At 34.6% G+C, this 19,451-nt stretch overlaps 1 protein-coding gene across 3 annotated transcripts in view; it reads left to right on the top strand.

Moving 5' to 3' along the window:
• Window positions 1–19,451, top strand: part of LOC118185039 (uncharacterized) — a 337,637-nt gene that overhangs the window by 145,342 nt on the left and 172,844 nt on the right. For 2 of the 3 annotated variants that reach the window (XM_085816092.1, XM_085816093.1), the window contains exon 3: window positions 14,767–14,884. In XM_085816092.1, coding sequence (XP_085672218.1) covers window positions 14,767–14,884 — 118 coding nt within the window. Of the gene's footprint in view, window positions 1–14,766; window positions 14,885–18,509; window positions 18,630–19,451 lie in introns of those variants that run through there. The other variant, XM_085816094.1, reaches the window with a different exon arrangement.

The raw sequence follows: 19,451 nt of genomic DNA, 5'->3' as shown, positions 1-19,451 counted from the left end.
GTGGTCTTCAAGATCTCGCCGATGGGTCGTCTCTGAAAGCTGTTGTGTCCATTGTTATCCCTGCAATTGGGTCATCTTTGTACATCATGACTATGTACCATCATGACTTTCCAAGTGTCTACCTCGAAAATATGCAAATTGTGGTCTCTAGAATTCTAATATGATTTCTCAGCATCGTCTCTGTTTGTTTTCAAAGAAGTGTGCGCTTCCAAAATTCAAGCAGATAGCACACAAATCGTTTTAATATATTTATTTGGATCCTGGATGCTAAATACCTTTCTTTACAGAATGTCAGGTGTCAATACGTATTAAGAGATGGGAATGGAAAGAAGTCCAGGCTTACGTAATCTAGTTAAAGTCCAAAGAATGTCCTGCATTATTAAAGACATGTTTATAGATAACTGAGAAATAAAGTTCTTTCAACTTGCTACATAACTAAAAGTTAGTTTTCCGCCTTTCGAGACCACCTGAATAATGTCTGAAACCATAAAAGGCCCACTTTCTGTGGCTTATCAAAATGCCGAGACCAGTGAAGAGGAATTAAATTTAATATTTTCGTAAAATATTACCAAAACGCTGAAAATGGAGTCTTTTATGTGGTCTTTTATGTGCGTCTGGTGACTATAAGTGCGATTTGAATTTACGGTTTAGATTCTAAAATTAAATACAATTCCTAACATGGAAGCATCTCAATTCGTAACCATCCCAGAAGTCGACACAACCATACGCAAAAAGTATAATTTCAACAGTTTCGAAAATGAGGATGATGTACGTTTGATTGATTATCTCCCTGATATCCAACCCCTTCACACGTAACTATCCCAATGATAGTTATCTGTGAAGAATACGCGAATTCAGCTCTGACAGGTAATTTTAAGTCAGACTAAACTCAGTCGAAGAATTTCCATAACTTTGCATTAGCATCCTCCACGACTAACATCACATGCATCCAACATTTATTCCAATATGAAAAATTCAGTTTTTATTTATTCAAAATAAAGACACGATAAATAAATTATTGTTAAATGTCGTTTTCGAATTGTTGATGTATTAATATACCCAATTAATTTACCGTACAGCATAGCTTCAGATCTTTCATTACTGTTATTTTCATTTGAATTTGTCATGCGCTAAATAATGCGTTAATTTACTAATTTCGTATTATTTTTACTTCTATAGATTTTAAACTGAACAGATTTTAAATAAAGTTAGAGTCATATTTAATTATCATAAGTAATATATATTTTCCCCCAAAACGCGTCTCCAGAGTAGAAATGCTTTTGAAACTTTCCCATATAACTTGATAATAATAACAACGAATTAATTCATTTTTGTAACAGCTTGTATTTTGATTTCTATATATAACATGTGAAAAAATGATTTCCATGTGTAAAATATGAAACAAAAGGTTTTTCAAGTTACTCTGGAGTTTAAAAAAAAAAGCAAAGTACAGCTCAAAGTTCGATTACTATTAAAAGCACCACATGCAAAGATTAAATAAACAGTGGTAAAATGACTGGTAATTTTGAACAGATTTTATTACCATAAGTTTGGTGTTTTTGATTGCGTGAAAGCGCTCGAGAACTATCTGCCTAAGGGGAAGAAAGACTTCTTGAAGAACGTTCTAAGGAAAATTAGTTCGCATTTACGTTACACATGAAAGAAACTACGAAAACGCTTATGCATGGAAACCCGTTTGAAACCAGTTCGAAATACTAATCTTCAGTGAATTGCCGCCTAGAATGGTGGTCAGGAAATCTGACTGTGGTGCCGAAGGGCCTGGGTTCGAATTCCGGAGAAGGTATGGTTGTAACTGTCCGTCCCCTTCATAGGAAAGGCGACGGTGGCCCACCTATTAGGTCCGCCACAAAAGAGACCACCACATCCGGCCTTGTATAGATTAATGGACTGAGTTACATTTGTAATTGTTCACAATCTGCCATTGGAAAACAAATCTTCACTGAATTTGCCACTCAGCTGCGGAGGGAACGTATTACCAACAATACAAATTCTTAAAGTCTCTAAATATAATTGCTTGCTATTTCACTGCCTTCTGTCAAATAATTAGAAGTCTTCACTAACTATCAGCACATCCACTTCTATTGTTGCCCAGCAGCGATCGCTCTAAAGCATAAATAACCTTTTCTCTACTGTTATAATGGATTCTTCGTAGTGGGTCTTTTATTTTGGTTAAGAGACAGATAATATTCGCATTGATTCAAGTAAGAAGAGTATGGTCAAGTTTTTTCTAACAGAAGGGTTGGTATGTTGGATATTTTAGTACTTATACTTTAGTGTACTTATACTTTAATGTACTTATACTTTTATGTAATTATACTTTAATGTACGAGTACTTATATTTTAGTGTACTCATATTTTAGTATTTAGTACTTACTTAAGTACTAGCCCCCATCCCAGGAGATCCGTAACAGCATTCACGTTATTACACTGCACGTTTTCATAAATGAGGAATAAAACTTTCATCTAAGATATCATCTTTGTCCAGAAGAAAGCGACAACACGTGCTGGTGATAATTCTCCGTGAAAATACACAATGTCATAATGCGAGGGCTGTCGCGGATCTTCTGTCACAGTAGCTAAGGAAGGTATTGGAACACTTATCATATTCACCTGATATGAATCCGCATGACTATGATAATTTCACAAAAATGAAAGAACCACTACGAGGGAATCATAATGGTAGTAGAAAGGAGTTATTTATACTTTAAGGCAGTTGCTGTGATGCATAAGCAGGAAAAGGTTTGCTGATGATGTGGCAGAAGGTGGTACATAATGCTAGGCGTTTATATTGAGGAGCTGTAAGTATTTTTAATACTCTTCAGAATTATAGATGTACTGCTACTACTTTTTATCTAACCCTTTTATGTTGCCTTAATAATAAACGCCCGATATCTAAAAGAAAAAAAAATGGCAACTTTTTCAAAATTCGCCTTAGAAGAGTGCCGTTCACTATACAATCCTCGGTCCCCACTGGCTAACTTTATACTCCTCGGTAGCTGCTATTTGAAATTGAAAATAACTTCTTGTTGAGAAAATAAAACCTAAACTTGCAGATAAAATTAAATCTTTAGAAATATCGAAAGTAGCTTTAGATAATTAGTGATATTATTTCCCACTATAAGAAAATTTGTGCAAATTTCTGTTAGAATAACTTCTAGAACTTTGGACAGAAAATTTTATCTTTTAATTGAATTAGTAATTAAATTTTAATCTAAATAATGCATGAAATTTAGTACACAATTAACAGAAATTCATATCGTGAATCAGGAAAAAAGAGATTTTTCTAAGAACTTCAGAGACGTCTCTGCTTTTGATGTTGAAGGCTAAGGATAGTAATAAAGGTAATAATTTTGACGTTATTTTTAGCAGCTTTTCACGAACATGACTAGAGAAAATTGTGTAGTTACTCCTTTTTTGTCCATTATACACGAGCCTTATAGGTAAGCATAACTGAATGGATAAGGCTGTTAACATTATCTCGACGCTTCGCTTCATCCATTCTAATTTTACTAGCGCCACGTCGATCAGGGTAAAAGCTTCAGCTAGTCCCTTTGTTGCAAAATATCTTGAACTGGCATAGTATTTTAAGGGTAATTAAACAATGAACATTAACGATGATGAACAAGTGAATAAATTAACCGCAAGAATAATACTTGAATTCAAACCTACGAGTCTGAGAAAGGAGGAATTACTCAATGGAATTCTTATTTCTGGTTAATAGCTTTCAGTTTGAATGTTAAAGCTGTTGTTCACTTAGGTAAATGGAAATTTACATAAATCACGTGTCACGTATTATGTAAGACAGGATTTACTGTAAGCATTATTAATTTTAAAATCTAATGCTCAAACAATTTTAAAATTGTCATTACAGAGCAGTGCATTATTCATCAAGGAAAACTATGTGAAAGATAACGCTAACCATAATCAACAAGGAAATTCCTGAAACGAATTGTATATTTCCAATCAGCTAATCAGAGATATTTCGAAGCATCTTGTAATCCATGGTATAAATTTATGTACAGCATCTTTATGGCTAAAAGGAATAGCAGCTTTCTGTAAACTCAGGGCACTGCTTAACAAAATGAAGACTTTCCTTGAAATTGAGATAGTAAATATCATTGGAAATGTTGCGGATTTAACTGGGAACTTATAAAGAAGATAAGAATTTATCGATAAACAGTTTTGAGACCATTATAAAATGGATATGACTGATGCTCTGTATACGTAGGATAAGGAACTGCCCGAGACTTAGAAGGGCTCCTTTGAAGATAAACTTCAGAACTGTTGTTTTATAAAATGTTAACCAGTCATAACATTTTGACATTATATAACAGTGTTCCCTTATTCTTAACCAAATATCTCAAAATGTGAGTTACTAATTTGTTAATATATGAGGGAGCACATTGGTTTAGAAAATTGTAGATTCATGACAAGTTTCTGTGTCTAAAATATAAAATGATATTTCTCCATTCTCACACATTTACCTCAAAACAGGCTTCCTATTAATTTCAAAATTTGTAAGCACACGTTACTATGATTAGCAGAATTCAAAGTCCAAAATTATGAAAACAAGCTTAGGATATTTTATAAGATACTAGCAGTTATGCGGCCAGCCTTGGTCTGGCTTATAATGTACCGGAAAACAAACATCTTCTCGACAAACGTCGTATTAAAGTACCTCTCGACAAACGTCCACTAGCTTGATTTTCCCTAGACTACATTTGATGGTCCTAGATTATGCTTGCAGAACGATTTGAAAATGTTCGGAGTGACCTGGCCAGTGAACGTAACTGTTTTCGTGAAGTTCAGGCTGCTGTTCTCTGCTTTTGTTCGTTTTATTTATGCATGCAAGTTTTAATGTTTTAGTTAACTTACTTCTGTAAGCCCCGTATTGTACATCTGTGGTGCACGGGCAGTTTGTAAGTTTCCAAATAAAAAAAGTCCAGTATCCAAGAGAAACATTAAATTAAAAAACAGCACAGATTTTTTTTGATTTCGAGTTCCAGAAAATTCTCTCGCGCGCGATTTAAAATCTTATAAAAGGAGGAAAACCTCTCAGTTCGTTGTTATTTTATTTGGTTTATTGTTGTTTTAAGAGTTTGATTAGAAAACTGCTCTTGTTGACTGTAGCGAATTCGCGGATTAGCTTTCTCTGGCTGTTTTGAATTAAGTTCTCTTGATCTTTTGAGTAGTTAAAAGATAACTACTGTGAGATATTGTAATACTGCACGAATAGGTTAGGAAATTTAAGCAAATTTTTGTTCATTTTTCATCGGACTCGTGCATTCGTTTCGTAACGAACCCGTACCCACGCAACAATATATTATTATATGTACATTATTAAAGTTTTATGGGTTGTATAAGTATATTTGTGGGAAGAGAAGAAGACGAGATCTCCTATTCACCCAAGGACGAAAAAAAGTTACTAGGAGAAGTAATCTTACATTAGTATTAGTGAGTTAATTTGTTGCCCGTAATTCGGTGGTCGGATATTAATATTTTAACTTATGTTATTATGTTTACATACAAAATTAATCAATTAAAAAGTTTATGACATCTAATTTGACCAAAATGCTGCGTGAGTTGCGTGTAAAATATTTATATGGCGCTACGCATAAAAACGGTAGAGAACCCTGCTCTAAAATTGTTATCTTCCGACATGACCAGAATATTCTTTGCAGAGACAATCGACAAATTGCGTCGTTTAAATAAATTAACTTTTTTCTTTCAAGTAATTTTAATAAAAGACTAGATATTAGAATTCGTAAATTTCAGTAACGAAATAAAATATTCGTACTCCTCCATATTCAAGTCAAAATGCTTGGCAACCATGTAAAGAATTGATGGCAACGAACCACGCGTGATTTTAGTTATCCTGTTAAAAGTTCATTTCTGAAAAATTTGGGTAACCAATTAGACTTGATCCATGAAACGTAAGCGAAAAATACCAGAAAAACATCCAAGCCCTACTGAGACTTGTGGAAAAACTACTAATGTTCGGTTATTCTTTCAGTCATTATTGGATCTAAAATGTGTTGTAAACCTATTACCACGACACGAAATTACTACTTTTTTAAAAATTAATACAGTACCACTCTAATTATCCGAATTCCGACTATCCGAATCGCTTTCAGAATTTCAGAAGTTTTCAGAATCAGCTGATGAAAAGAAGAAAAAGGAAAACGAAGCTCAAAAAAAGTAAAGGGAAGAGACAGGAAAAGATGAGGATGAAGTGTCACTTGAGGAGTTAAGAAACAGTCTTTTGAAAATTTCTGGATGTTCAGAAGTTAGTGCTAAGTACACACAGGATAGTGTGTGATTCGTCAGATCCTGGGTTTTCAAATTGTAAATGCTGAACTTATTGGACGTGTGAGAGAAGAAAATGTCGAGGAAGAAGATGACCCTAATGTCGAAGTTGAAGCAGACACGAGACCATCAGTTAGTGACGCGTTTGCCAACTTTGAAATTGCGCTTAGAGCGTCAGCCCGAATGTTACCACATGCAGCTTATCATTGTCAAGTGGAGGCGCGACTTGGCTGCCCAAAAATGGATGAAGACAGTCAAACAGTTTACTTTAACCGAGGCGTTCAGCACTTGTAAGTACTGTACGGTACGCTATATAACATGTGCATAAAGTGCATTTCATTTTAATTAAATAAAATCTCTTTTCATTTAGAAATAGTTTTTTCCTTCCATTTTCAACATACAATACATAAGTATTTAATACAGTACTTAGACACTCTTTTCGGAAAAAGCCAATTATCCGAATTTTTAATTATCCGAACGGGGTCCGGTCCCAATTGATTCGGATAATTGGAGACATTTCCTGAGTGTCAAACCGTACCCCATGGTAATCTAACCTGAGGTCACATGTAAGACTAGAACGATCTTTCCACGCCTTCAGTTTATCTATACGTGCCAAACTGCTGGAGGATGTTCCATTCCTTTAACTTGTTGCATGTTTTGCGACTTCTTGCCAAACCTAGCGTATTTAGTAAACAATTTTTTTATGTGATGAAGCTGGAGTTGAACTTCATAGTTAATTGTAGGGTAAAATGTAGGGCATGTTTTTCGTTTTCTGAATTTGTATGAAATTTCTTTCGATCATCTAAATGTGATATACACGAAATTGATGACATTTAAAAACTGAATTGCTATTTAAAACTTGAAACGGAAGAGCTATCAATATATTTCTAGAAATTTGGGTTAAATAGTTTCCCGCAGACCGTTTAGGTTTAAAAGTAAAACATATAAATTTAGTAAATTTGGTAGTAAATTATTTTCTCGTAATCTGTAAGAGTTTACGCAATTTGTTGCTTCCACAACAGTGAACGAGAGAAAAAGTTTTGAATTTTATTTCCTAAAGACGTTAATTAGATTTTAATTTCGATTTCGATTTTAATTTTATAGCAGACATTATAAAAATTATATTCTGTATTAATTGTCTCTTAAAACGCATATACTTCCAGTCATGCCCAGACAATCCCAAAGTACATCTTGTCCTATCTTGTTTATTATTGTTTAAAATAAAAAAAAAAAAAAAAAAAGGCCCACCAGCGGCCGAGCGGTAAAATCGCTGAACACTGGTAGTTCGGTCTGATGTTCGAATCCCGCGAACGGGCTGGCTGCATGGGCGTTTTCGTGGTTTTCCCCATGTGTAACGTGTATACGAGCCAGTTTCCCTTAGAAAGTCCTCCACGAAGGCATCCCTCCTCTTAGGCAGATAGCCCTCGAGGCTTTGCCATAATCACACACACATAAAATAAAAAAATAAAGTAAATAAAGGTATCGGAAATTGAGATCATTCCAGCCTAACGGCTAAAGAGTTCATCATTATAAATTTTAAAGTATTAGAAAAATATGATTCTATACCAATTAAATAAACCTATACTAATAAATTAAAAATATAGCATTAGAAATATCTTATATTAATTACAATAAAGCCCAATGTTCTGAGGTAAATGTTGTGAGAACTAAAAAAGTAAAAAAAAAAATTAAAATTATTAACAACTACGTTTATTCTCTGAAATCATTCGCCATATTTTATAAATGACGAGTTGCTTGTACTTTGAAAACGTTCTTATGCTTTGTGGAGTGAAACGGCTATGCGCGAAGACGCGTACGAGTTAGGTAAATTAAGTAAAAACAACACACTTCCTTCGAGGCATAAAACTAACAAACATATGATATGGGAAATATGGCTATTCCTTTCTTTCCTTATATGAATTCTTCTACATATCAAGCGTATTAATGACCGAGTTGCTTAAGTGTGAAACACTGGTAGTATGCAGCGAGTAGCTAAAGTACTGACTGTTTGGGAGTCACCCAATGTGTTATATTAAAATACCCCTTTACCCACATAAAGTCCTCCACAAAGACATTTTCTTTTGGACAAAAGCGCTTATTTCTTCTGCTGTATTTAATGTAATTAATCAATACTTCCATATTGGTTGGGTTAGGTGATTTGAATGTGGCAAAGCACACAAGGGCTATTTGAGTAACGGCTAAGATGCATTCGTTGAGGACTTTCTAAAAGATACTGGCTCGTTTTCATGTTCCACATGGAGAAAAATACGGATACTAATCATAAAGACAACCCATTCGCTCGGATTCAAAACAAATGGAACTACCATGGAACTACAAATAGAACAAAGTGGAGGTTCAGCGGTCTTAAAACCTCAACCACATGATCAAAGATGAGACATTTTCATATTATATTTTTTAAGGGATGTTAGCTTGTACTTATCTAATTGAATACGTCGCTTCGTCCATCGATTCGTCCGTCTGTCCATCTAATCATTTTCAGAATTTTTTTACAAGTAAGAGAAAAGGACATGACGCAAAATTACGAATATATTATTAAAAATATACAAAAAGTCATCAAAATTGTTTTATAAGAGAAGAAAAGTTTATTAATTTTAAATTTTAATGTGGCAGAATGCACGAGCTACCAATAAAAAGACAAACTTAAGCCTTAAAATTTTTAAAATTTATTTACAGATTAAGTATTAAGTATGTCTTTCTTTTATTTGACCTAGTCTCCATTTTCTCTCGATTACTTTGATGTAATTATGTCATACTGTCTATTCTTCTATCCCATCATGCCTTTTAAACTTTTTAGTCATGCTGTGTCGTCGTTCATCTGATGCTTACATTATAAGGTGTTTCTCCCGCCTTCGTGGTGCAGTGGGCAGCACACATGGCGCGTACTCGAGGGGTCCTTGGTTCGAGTCCCGGCGAAGGCACTGCACGTATTTCATATCTTCTGCTTCTACAAAATCCTAATCCTTCCAAAAATATACAGTGGCGCCCGAAGTGATGTAAATGATGATTCTTCACCACTTGGATTTGGCTATTGTGTACCCTAAATCCTAGCCGCGCTTTAAAATCGGGAGTATGTAAAGTATTTTCTCTCTTTTTCTAGCATGCCTTCGTGGTGTAACGGTAGCACACTCGGCGCTTGTTCGAGAGTTCCAGGTTCTAGTCCTGGCGAGGGTGTTGCTCATTTTTCATCTCTCCTACTTCGAAATAACCTAATTTCTCTATAACATATATAAACCAAAAATACTGAAAAGGCAAAATTGCCCAAACTTTGCAAAAGTGGTACGGGCGGAATTTAAAATTCTAAAATAAATTTAAATTTAGATTCCAGAAAAATGGACAAGCAACATTTAAAGCTGAAGAACAAAGCATGGTACCAAGCAACGCTAAAAAAAAAAAAAAAAAAAAAAAGAATACCCAAATCAAACCAAAGTAACCAATGAGGTAAATCGTTCCCGTACAATGTTTCTAATTGTGTAACTGGATAATGTTAAAATGTAATGTAATTTTATAAACGGGCCTGTAATTATTATAAATGGTAAGTTTATAAATTATCTTAGAGTTTTCGAAAACAGGTAAAAAAAAAAATATTCTAAACAATAGTAAAAAGAAAGGATGAAACGGAAGAAAACTTTACTTCGTAACTTTCGAAACGACGATTGCATTCAGATGTACGAGTGCTAATGGGCAGAAATTTGACGAAAGAAACGGAATGAGTAGAAGGAGTGCTGCTTAATAAAAATGAAAAAAAATAACCGTATTGTTTAAATTGTTATGGAGGAGTTTCTAAGGGAAACTGGCTCGTATACATGCTATGCGAACACCCTTGCAGCCAGCCCGCTCTCCGAGATTCAGGTCCGGATCGAATTACCAGAGTTCAGCGTCTTTACCGCTCGGCCGCTGGTGGCATTCAATGGTCATCAATCAGCATTCAATGGTCTTAACTATTCCGCCACCAGTGCGAGCGAAATCTAATAAGATGGGAATGGTCTTAGAAAGTGAATTATCGATTTTTATGACATCTTTTTTTTCTTGCATTTATTTTTAATGTTCGGGGAACATATAATGTGTGGAATATTGTGGACCAGAAGTTTACATTTGTTTAACTATGATCAGTATATAATAGGCTGCTATGTATACTTAATATGTTTAAACCTTTCCTGATATAGTTTATGTCAATAATACAAGGCTGTGGATTCCCGGTTTTTACCTTTTTCCCCGCTTTTTAGGGAAACTTTAATCCAAAATCGGATTTAACATTTCATTCGATAATTCGCTATGTTATATAGAAAAAATAATGTTATTTACTAATTTTCATTCCACTACATAATTCATACTCTTATTTATTTATTTAAACTTATTATTCCTTTCCAATTTTTCTTATTAAATTATTTCAAAATCAAACGAAACCTATAAATAAGCCTTTTATTAAGAATAAATCGAATTAGAAAAGATTCTTACTTTACGGAAATACAGTCTTTTACTTCCGTAAACACTTACCGATGTTATATACTACCGACACCCCCAACTTTCTTGTAGGACAAGTGTAGCTATTCCCTAACTTAATTTTCCTATGTTCGAGCATTACTTCCTGTCTGTTGCAGACTAAGTAGGTCATCCCACGGACTCATTTACTTCCTTCTAAATGACCACACCCAGATCAATTATTTTGCAAGCAAAAAAAAATGCCTTTAGTGGTAGCTTCCAGCAGGTGGGGAAACCCTTTCAGTCCTTACATATTAAATCCTGATTCATAGAGGTGGTGTTAAAAGTTATCTCCGGTTTGTGGAACCACCTTTTCTGCAGCAGAAGCTATTTATATGAAACACTGTGATTAAGAACTTGAGTCATTGTTTTGTCAGAAAAGTTAACAGACGAGTCGCTTCCTGTAGTTAAGAAGTCGTTTTAAATAGGTTCAGCCTTAAAAAAATGATATCTTAAAAATTTTATAAATAATAATGCAGATAACTATCACTAAGTAATTGGAGTGGAGAAACACGAAATCAGTTTAGTAGTTTTATAAAGAGGAATTGTGTAATCTAGAAAAATAGAGGAATTGATTTTAATTTTACCTTTTTATATCTTAGTTAGAGTACTTTCAATTATAGGGTTTTAGCTGTGTAGTAATATATCAAAGTCCTTCAGACCTTATTCACACTGATAAGCGAGTATCACCTCGTCTGAAAATGTACAACGAAATCTTATGCAGGTTTGAAATAAACCTTTTTATTTAAGCTTGAAATGAACATGAACACACAACTCGTGCGCACACTCAAAGCTCCGTTAATTGAGAGTATTTCAGTAGTCGCCGTTTTATAGTGGACGACGGAAAATGCCAAAAAGGAAATTAATAGCACTGCTAGGCAAATTGACCCTTTGTGCTAAAAATGTATTGCAGTTTATAAGGTATTTCTCCCACTTCCCTTGCTTGCATTCGTGGTAATGGTAGCACGCTGGGCCGGTATTCCAGAGGTTCGTGTTTCGATTCCCGGCGAAGGCGTTTGCTATTTTTCATCTTGCCTGCTTCTAAAAGAAAATCCTAATGACTCTACAAATGGCGCCCGAACTAAAAGGGTTGTGGATGATGATTCTCCGCACCCAGGATTTGGCGACTAGGTCCCCTAAAACCCTAGTCGCCCTTTAATATGGGGAGTATATAAGGTATTTTTCCCACTTCCTTGGCGTGCCTTCGTGGTGTAACGGTAGCACACTGGGCCGGTATTCCAGAGGTCCGTGGTTCAATTCCCGGCGAAGGCGTTCGCTATTTTTCATCTTGCCTGCTTCTAAAAGAAATCCTAATGGCTCTACAAGTTAACCTTCGACAGCTTTATATGTGTTTGAACTTATCTTCTGGTCTGAGGGAATGTGTGCGATACAAACAAAATAGACGATAGAACAATGCTAAAATTAAGTTTAACAGCTAGTAAATAGTAAAACTGAAACCAAATTGAAAACTGATTAAGTTTTATTGAAAATTGTTTGTGTTGGTAAGCTTCCCAAAATGGTTTGTATAAGTGAAAGAATAACTTTATGAAGGAATTTCTGATAAAACCTGGCGTGTAATAATAGTACCCATGGGAAAACCAAGGAAATTCTATCAGGGGCCTAAGATAAATCGAACCTAAAACAAGTGAAATCTCCTATGCCCGGCTCACGTTATCCTGGGCCACCCAGTATAAAAGCAGAACGGTCCACGGGATTTTAACTCTGGTCGACCGATCAGTGTAGCACTCTTATCTACTCATCTGCTGGTAGGCCTATCCAAACTACAGGTGACAGCACTAAAATGAATTTTGATTCATGTTAAAAGGCAAGTAAAAGAAGTAAACACTGGTAAAATAAATGCCATAAAATAATGCAATAAATTATATTTTCTCAAATTCACTTTCATTAATTCATTATCAGAAAGCAATTGCATTAAAATATAAACTGTTAAAACTATTAAAAAAGCTTAGTCTTGCAGCAATAAAGCAAATTCTTTGAAACATCATGCTTCGGTATAAAAGTTAAGCAGTTCATATAATCGGTTTTCATGTCCATGATTTTATTTTTTTCCATAGAATACTGAAAGTGTACTAAAATAGATTGTTGAAACACTTTTCCTTTCTCTTTAAATGCTTGCCTCTTGTTCACTGAGTAACAGTAGTCGGTTATGTCGAAGTTTAGGATATTTTAGGGCTCACGTTATAAGGTATTTCTCCCACCTTTTTAGCGTGCCTTCGTAGTGTAGTGGTTCTGCATGCTGGGGCGGTAATCCAGAGGTCCATGATTCAATTCCCGGCGAAGGTGGTTGCTAATGTTTCATCTTGCTTGCTTCCAAAAAATCCTAATGTCTCTACAACTTTACATTAGGACTTTGTTTGAAGCAGGAAACTGAAGAAATGAGCAATGCACTAACTGAGACTCGAACCTTGGATCTCTCGAATACACGCCGAGTGTGCTGACAATTACACCATGAAGTCATGCTAAGAAGGTGGGAGAAATACCTTATATATTCCCACTTTTAAAGGGCGGCTGCAGATTAAGGGACCCAATTGCCAAACCCTGGTGGTGGAGAATCATCATCCACCACCTATTTTTCAGTTCGAGCGCCACTGTAAAGACATGAGAATCTTTTTGAAAATAGGAAACAGAAAAAATGAGCAACGTCCTCGCCAGGACTCGAACCTCGGACCTCTCAAATACGCGCCGAGTGTGCTGATTATTACACTATGGAGACATGTTGAGAAGGCTGGAGAGATACCTTATACACTTAAAGTTAGCACCGCAACTGTAACCATAATAAATGCATAGAGTTTAAAAAATGTCCTATACTTTGTTTAATTTAATGCGAACGTGTTTAGTTTTTGATATATTTTAGAAATAATAAAAAGTGATGTTGATCACTTCAGAAATTTACTTTTTCATGAGCTATTTCTTATGAATGATCTGTCTTTTGATTAAATTCCCTGTTATTAATATGGCCAGGAAATATTATTGTATATCATTTTAAAACTGATGCGAGTTTGTGTTTCTGTGAGGATTAAATTAACAAAAAGAAAAATGCATTTTGAATATTATCTCTTGGATCTGATGACACGTATGACGAAAAATGAAGACGAGAAGGTGCTAATATTTTCTCCACTGTGGTTTTCTGTATTTAAAATAAAGACCGTCATGAAGGAAGAAAAATATAAAATGGGCTCCAGAAAATGTTTTTATATCAAATTCTTAAATGGAACATTCTGACTATTAGTGGCTCTTTTTGGGAGTATAAACTAATCCAAAACTCTTAGCTTCCGTAGAGTGAAATATCGTTGTGTTTAAAATAACTACGGAGACTTGGAAAGGTTTAAAACAGTATTTTTATTTAACAGAACTTAGAGCATAAGTGCACTTCTCGTGCTCACAGAAATCAACTACCACTTGTGGGGATGCAACTAAAGTAACAGTCAAATTTAAATAAAGACACTGACTAGTATTTAAAGACTACACATTAAAATTAAATTGAAGTTGGATCAGAACTTAAACCGGTGTAGCACTTTAAAAGTATGCAGTAAACAACGCGAAGCCGTATAATGCAAGAGTTTAAGTAATGTGACCTCAAGAGGCAGAAACACACTGTGTCTTACAAACCCAAAACTCAGCTTAAATACGCTCTAACAACATTTGCGTTTCTGGTGAGGAAACGGAAAGGAGAAGTTATAGTAAAGGCTGAAATTATAAACAATGCTACACCTTTTTTTATTACTGATAATAGAATAAAATATCGGATTCGGACACCACATGACTTTCTTGTATAGCCTGTTAAATTATACATATTTTTTGCTGCACTTCTCTTGAATAATATAAAAAATGAAGACTACATTTTTATTGTATTTACATAAAAACAATGATATCAAATAAATTATACCCATATGTTGAAATTGTATTTTCATTTTTCAGGGTTCTTCCGCAAACAGTTTTGGCGGATCTGAGAAAAGAAATACACAGGCAACTTGGAATTGATTCCGTCCCAGAACATTTTGTTTTCCTCCGATCAGTTGGAAGAAATTTCACACAAGTAAGATTAATTAGTATTGTCATTCTGTTTCTTTCATGAAAAATATTTACTACCCCAAAGTCAGAAATATCTGATTACAGAACGTTTTATTTAGATGTTAGATATTTGCATAACTCATAGTTTAAGTTTTATTACAGTTAACAGCAACTTTAGGTCACAGAGGGGTTTCACCCTGCATACGAATATGGGTTATCGCCAAAAAATTTCAACTTGTTTCAAATGATCATGAAACCTTGATATAAAAATATATTAAAGCATAACTGTTTTATTTTATATTTAAACTCGTAATTTCTCACTCATATTCACCATGGAAACCATTGGGAACTTGAAAAACCTATGAAAGTAAATCAGTTTCTGTCCTGTGAATTCTAGAATGTTATAATTGATAAATATATATAAACGCATCTCAGAGAATTAATTCAAGTAAAGTTCTAAAGCCTTTTTTATTATTTCGAATGCTATTGCAAGATTTGACTAAACAATACATTTATATTCTGTAAGGGCATTTCTGAGAACAGGAAAAAATGATTAAGAAATAGAACTTGTAACAGACCTATTTAAGTGTAATTGAACTATTTTATTCATGTCATGAACTGTAACCGAACTATTTTATTTAAACGCCATCTCGTGGCGATATGAAAAAACGTCAGTCGACCTCCAGCCGCCATGATGATAGCTTACTATGTTATGTTATTCTCAATGTTTGATGTTCCATTTGGTATATGTTTAAGAAACTGAGCCGATCTCCAGCAACTAAAAGTTAAATTCGGGAGTAAGAGCTTGTTAAAGCCAAACAGAAATTCTAAACATTTTGTTGCGCCATTTTGGATTCAAATTTAGTTGGGCGCCAATGTGATGTAGCCGTTCCTCATGAACCAGACAAAATTCTCGGCAAGTATCATGTTTCAGCCTTGAATCCATATCCAGATCGAAATAAGTTTCAAAACTCAGCTCGTGTAACTCCAGTGGTTCCCTTAAAGAAAAGAGGACGCCCGAAACGTGTAATACCACCCGAATCTGCACCTGTTGCACAAGGTGCAGGTGACGCTAAATTTCCTGCTTGTCAAACTGGAGCCCATTCATCTGATTCTCCGCCCGCTGCACAAAGTAGACAAAGGTCAGTTCCTGACTTCTTGCCGAGACGTCTACGAAGTCAGAGGGGGAGGATGTAACAGACCTATTAAGTGTAATTGAACTATTTTATCCATGTCATGAACTGTAACCGAACTATTTTATTTAAACGCCATCTCGTGGCGATATGAAAAAACGTCAGTCGACCTCCAGCCGCCATGATGATAGCTTACTATGTTATGTTATTCTCGATGTTTGATGTTCCATTTGGTATATGTTTCATTTTTATGTATATTTCTTTTGTTTGTAACCGTTCCTGTGTGCTCTGTTAATAAATCCGTTTAAAGCTAGCCGGCATTAGTGTCTATTGAGGAACGGCTACATCACAAACTAAATTTTTCCTGATCCTTTAAACTAATTATACTATTTGATTTGATAAAATTTATGATATTTTACACTATAAAGTCTACGTCTATTAGGAAGCATAACAATTACCGAACTTGGGTTTATACAAGCCAAGCACTTCTGGCTTAACAGAAATCTGTAAAGTTAAACAACTTCAAAATGCGGTAGATTAACCTAACGGCTCACACGTTAATTAAACTTCCAGCAAGGCTCTGGTCTATAGAAAACCGGAGAAATAAAGTCAAATGGCTAGAAGCCCTCAGCGCCACTAAATCACGTCGCTAATAATCACAGCACAACGTGATCTGGATTAGACAGATACGCTTTAAAACTAACTTTTTCTTGCTCAAATAGCACTTCTTCCTACTTTAATCTGAATAAACGCTCGCTGTCTCCTTTACATTCTAGCATAAAACGCTTGGGTGAAAGAGAGTAATAAGAAAGTGCTCACTTAAAAATGAACTGTTAGTTAAAGTAAATAGATAAACTTCACAAAGCTAACTATACTGCTTGATTTGAGAAAATTTATTGATCCTCTAAACAAGGGGTGGCCAACCTTTTTGGGAAGAGTGCCACTATTTGAAAAAGAAAACATTATGCTTGCCACTTCCAAATTTTTCAAAATATTAAAAAATATATAAAGATAAAATAAAGTTATTTATAGGCTGATTATGGGAATTTTACGCAAATACCATTTTTATGTAAGTCTGAATATTGGTAATTTAAAACATAATAATATGAATAAACGTAAAAACCAGGGATTTATTACTAGTAAACATTTTTAAACGTTCGTTCAGTTAATACTTATATATAAAATAAAAATGAGTAATTTGAAACATTTGATTCTAAACAACTATTAAGTAGTTAGTACTTAATTCATGTGGTTTTTGAATATGTAGTTTTTCTGCCAAGTTATCTACTATATTAGGATTAGTTCTTGAAGATGAGAAAAATATTAGGTGTTTCAGGTGTATATCAGTTAATGTTGAATGATATTTTGATTTTATTATGTTCATTAGAGAAAATATTTGTTCACATATATCTGTTGATTCAAACCAACAGCAACAGTGTGACTGAGTGTCATTAGAGAAATAAACATAAACTAAAATTTAAAAAGTTAAAAATTATATTTATTGCAATATATTTATGTGTGTACCTACCGACGGTTTGGTTTATTAGATTACGGCAAAGCACTCGAGGGCTATCTGCCTTAAGGGAGGGATGCCTTCGTGGAGGACTTTTTAAGGGAAACTGGCTTGTATACACGTTACACATGGGGAAAACCACGAAAACACCCATGCAGCCAGCCCGTTTGCGGGATTCGAACCTCGGACCAAACTACCAGTGTTCAGCGACTTTACCGCTCGGCAGCTGGTGGGCTTATCTACCGACGGAGTTGATAGAGATGATGTAATTATTTTTTCAGAACTTTTAATTTTTTCAAACGTCTTCGCGTGCCACTGTTATACCACCGCCGTACCACAACGTGGCACGCGTGCTGCGGGTTCATCCCTGCTTTACTAATACTATTTCAACGCTCATGCACATTTGTACCTACATCTCAACATCTTACGTTTAATTCTATATTAAAATTTTCTTAGATATAATAATAAACGTATTTTCTGTATTTGCTTAAATTTCTTATCGTTTTATTTGACGTGAAAAAATCAGAAATCACATATTTCCTATCTGATCACTCCGAACAGTGAACACACAAAATGCTGTTCGTGAAACAGTATATTAAATATGAAATATCAAGCAAGATTTCTCGATAAAACGACGTTATTGCCTTTTTTGATTGATAGCTTCGAAATGGATACTCTAATTTAAGCCTTGCGTGAAATATTTCATTGAATGTGAGGCAAAAATATTGAAAACTTCTTTTAAGGAAAAGTACTTTTAACTCGTGAGAAGTTTAAGGAAGCGTTAGAAGCCGCAGTCCACTTATGTCGCTTATCAGAATGAAATCTCACGAACATGCAGCCGTCAGAAGTTCTTCACCACCACCCGCGATCGTGCTCTACTTTTCGGTATATCGTGAGGAACAACTCGGAAGAACATGGTTTTAATGAAGCGGAAGAGAAGTTATGAATTGAGATTTTTTTCAAAATATTGATCGTGAAAGAAATTTTCAGGAGTTGGGAATGAACCAGAGGAGTTAGCAATGGCTTCTGACGAAGATGAGTGTTGTGCGAGAAGTCTGGAGAGCAGGTTTATGAGTGCTACCATGGATTTCACGTGGCTCTTTGAAATGGAACTTTTGGAATGGGTAAGGTGTTTCCATGTTAAGAACTCTAATGTGCATTTAAAAAGAAAGAAATATTTGTATTCAAATGCTTCGTAAAATTGTTCTGAATTTCCTTTATTTGAGTTCAAAAATTGAGTTTAGCTGTGCCTAGTTTTGATGCGTGATAAGTTAATTTAATTTTGGAAATGCTGCATATTTAACATGTCACAAAATGTTCAAAATATGTTTAGGAACTGTTCCAGTTCACTGAAACCTGCATGTTCTGGGTTTAATTGCATCCAGTTTTAATATTCAGTATACTATTTATAATTCAATACGTGTGATGATATAGCGAAAATGTAACTATATTAATTTTATACTGAAACTAAACTAGACACATATATAGGTAAGTATTATTTATTTGTGAACAGCAACAGAATCTGAAATCTATATGTGTTTGACAATATTAATACTAGGCATCTGAAATTATGATGCTCCTATTGTAATCATATACAGTGAACAGCAACATAATCTGAAATCTACATGTGTTTGACAATATTAATACTAGGCATCTGAAATTATGATGCTCCTATTGTAATCATATACAGTGAACAGCAACGGAATCTGAAATCTACATGTGTTTGACAACATTAATACTAGGCATCTGAAATTCTGATGCTCCTATTGTAACCATATACAGTGAACAGCAACATAATCTGAAATCTACATGTGCTTGACAATATTAATACTAGGCATTTGAAATTATGATGCTCCTATTGTAATCATATACAGTGAACAGCAACGGAATCTGAAATCTACATATGTTTGACAACATTAATACTAGGCATCTGAAATTATGATGCT

This window comes from Stegodyphus dumicola, chromosome 4 (assembly GCF_044657685.1).
Source record: "Stegodyphus dumicola isolate Sdum_Otavi_A_Nest chromosome 4, ASM4465768v1".
NCBI classification, from domain to species: Eukaryota; Metazoa; Arthropoda; class Arachnida; order Araneae; family Eresidae; genus Stegodyphus; species Stegodyphus dumicola.
The sequence above is the reverse complement of the archived record's forward strand: the minus strand, read 5'-3'. Positions and strand labels throughout refer to the sequence as shown.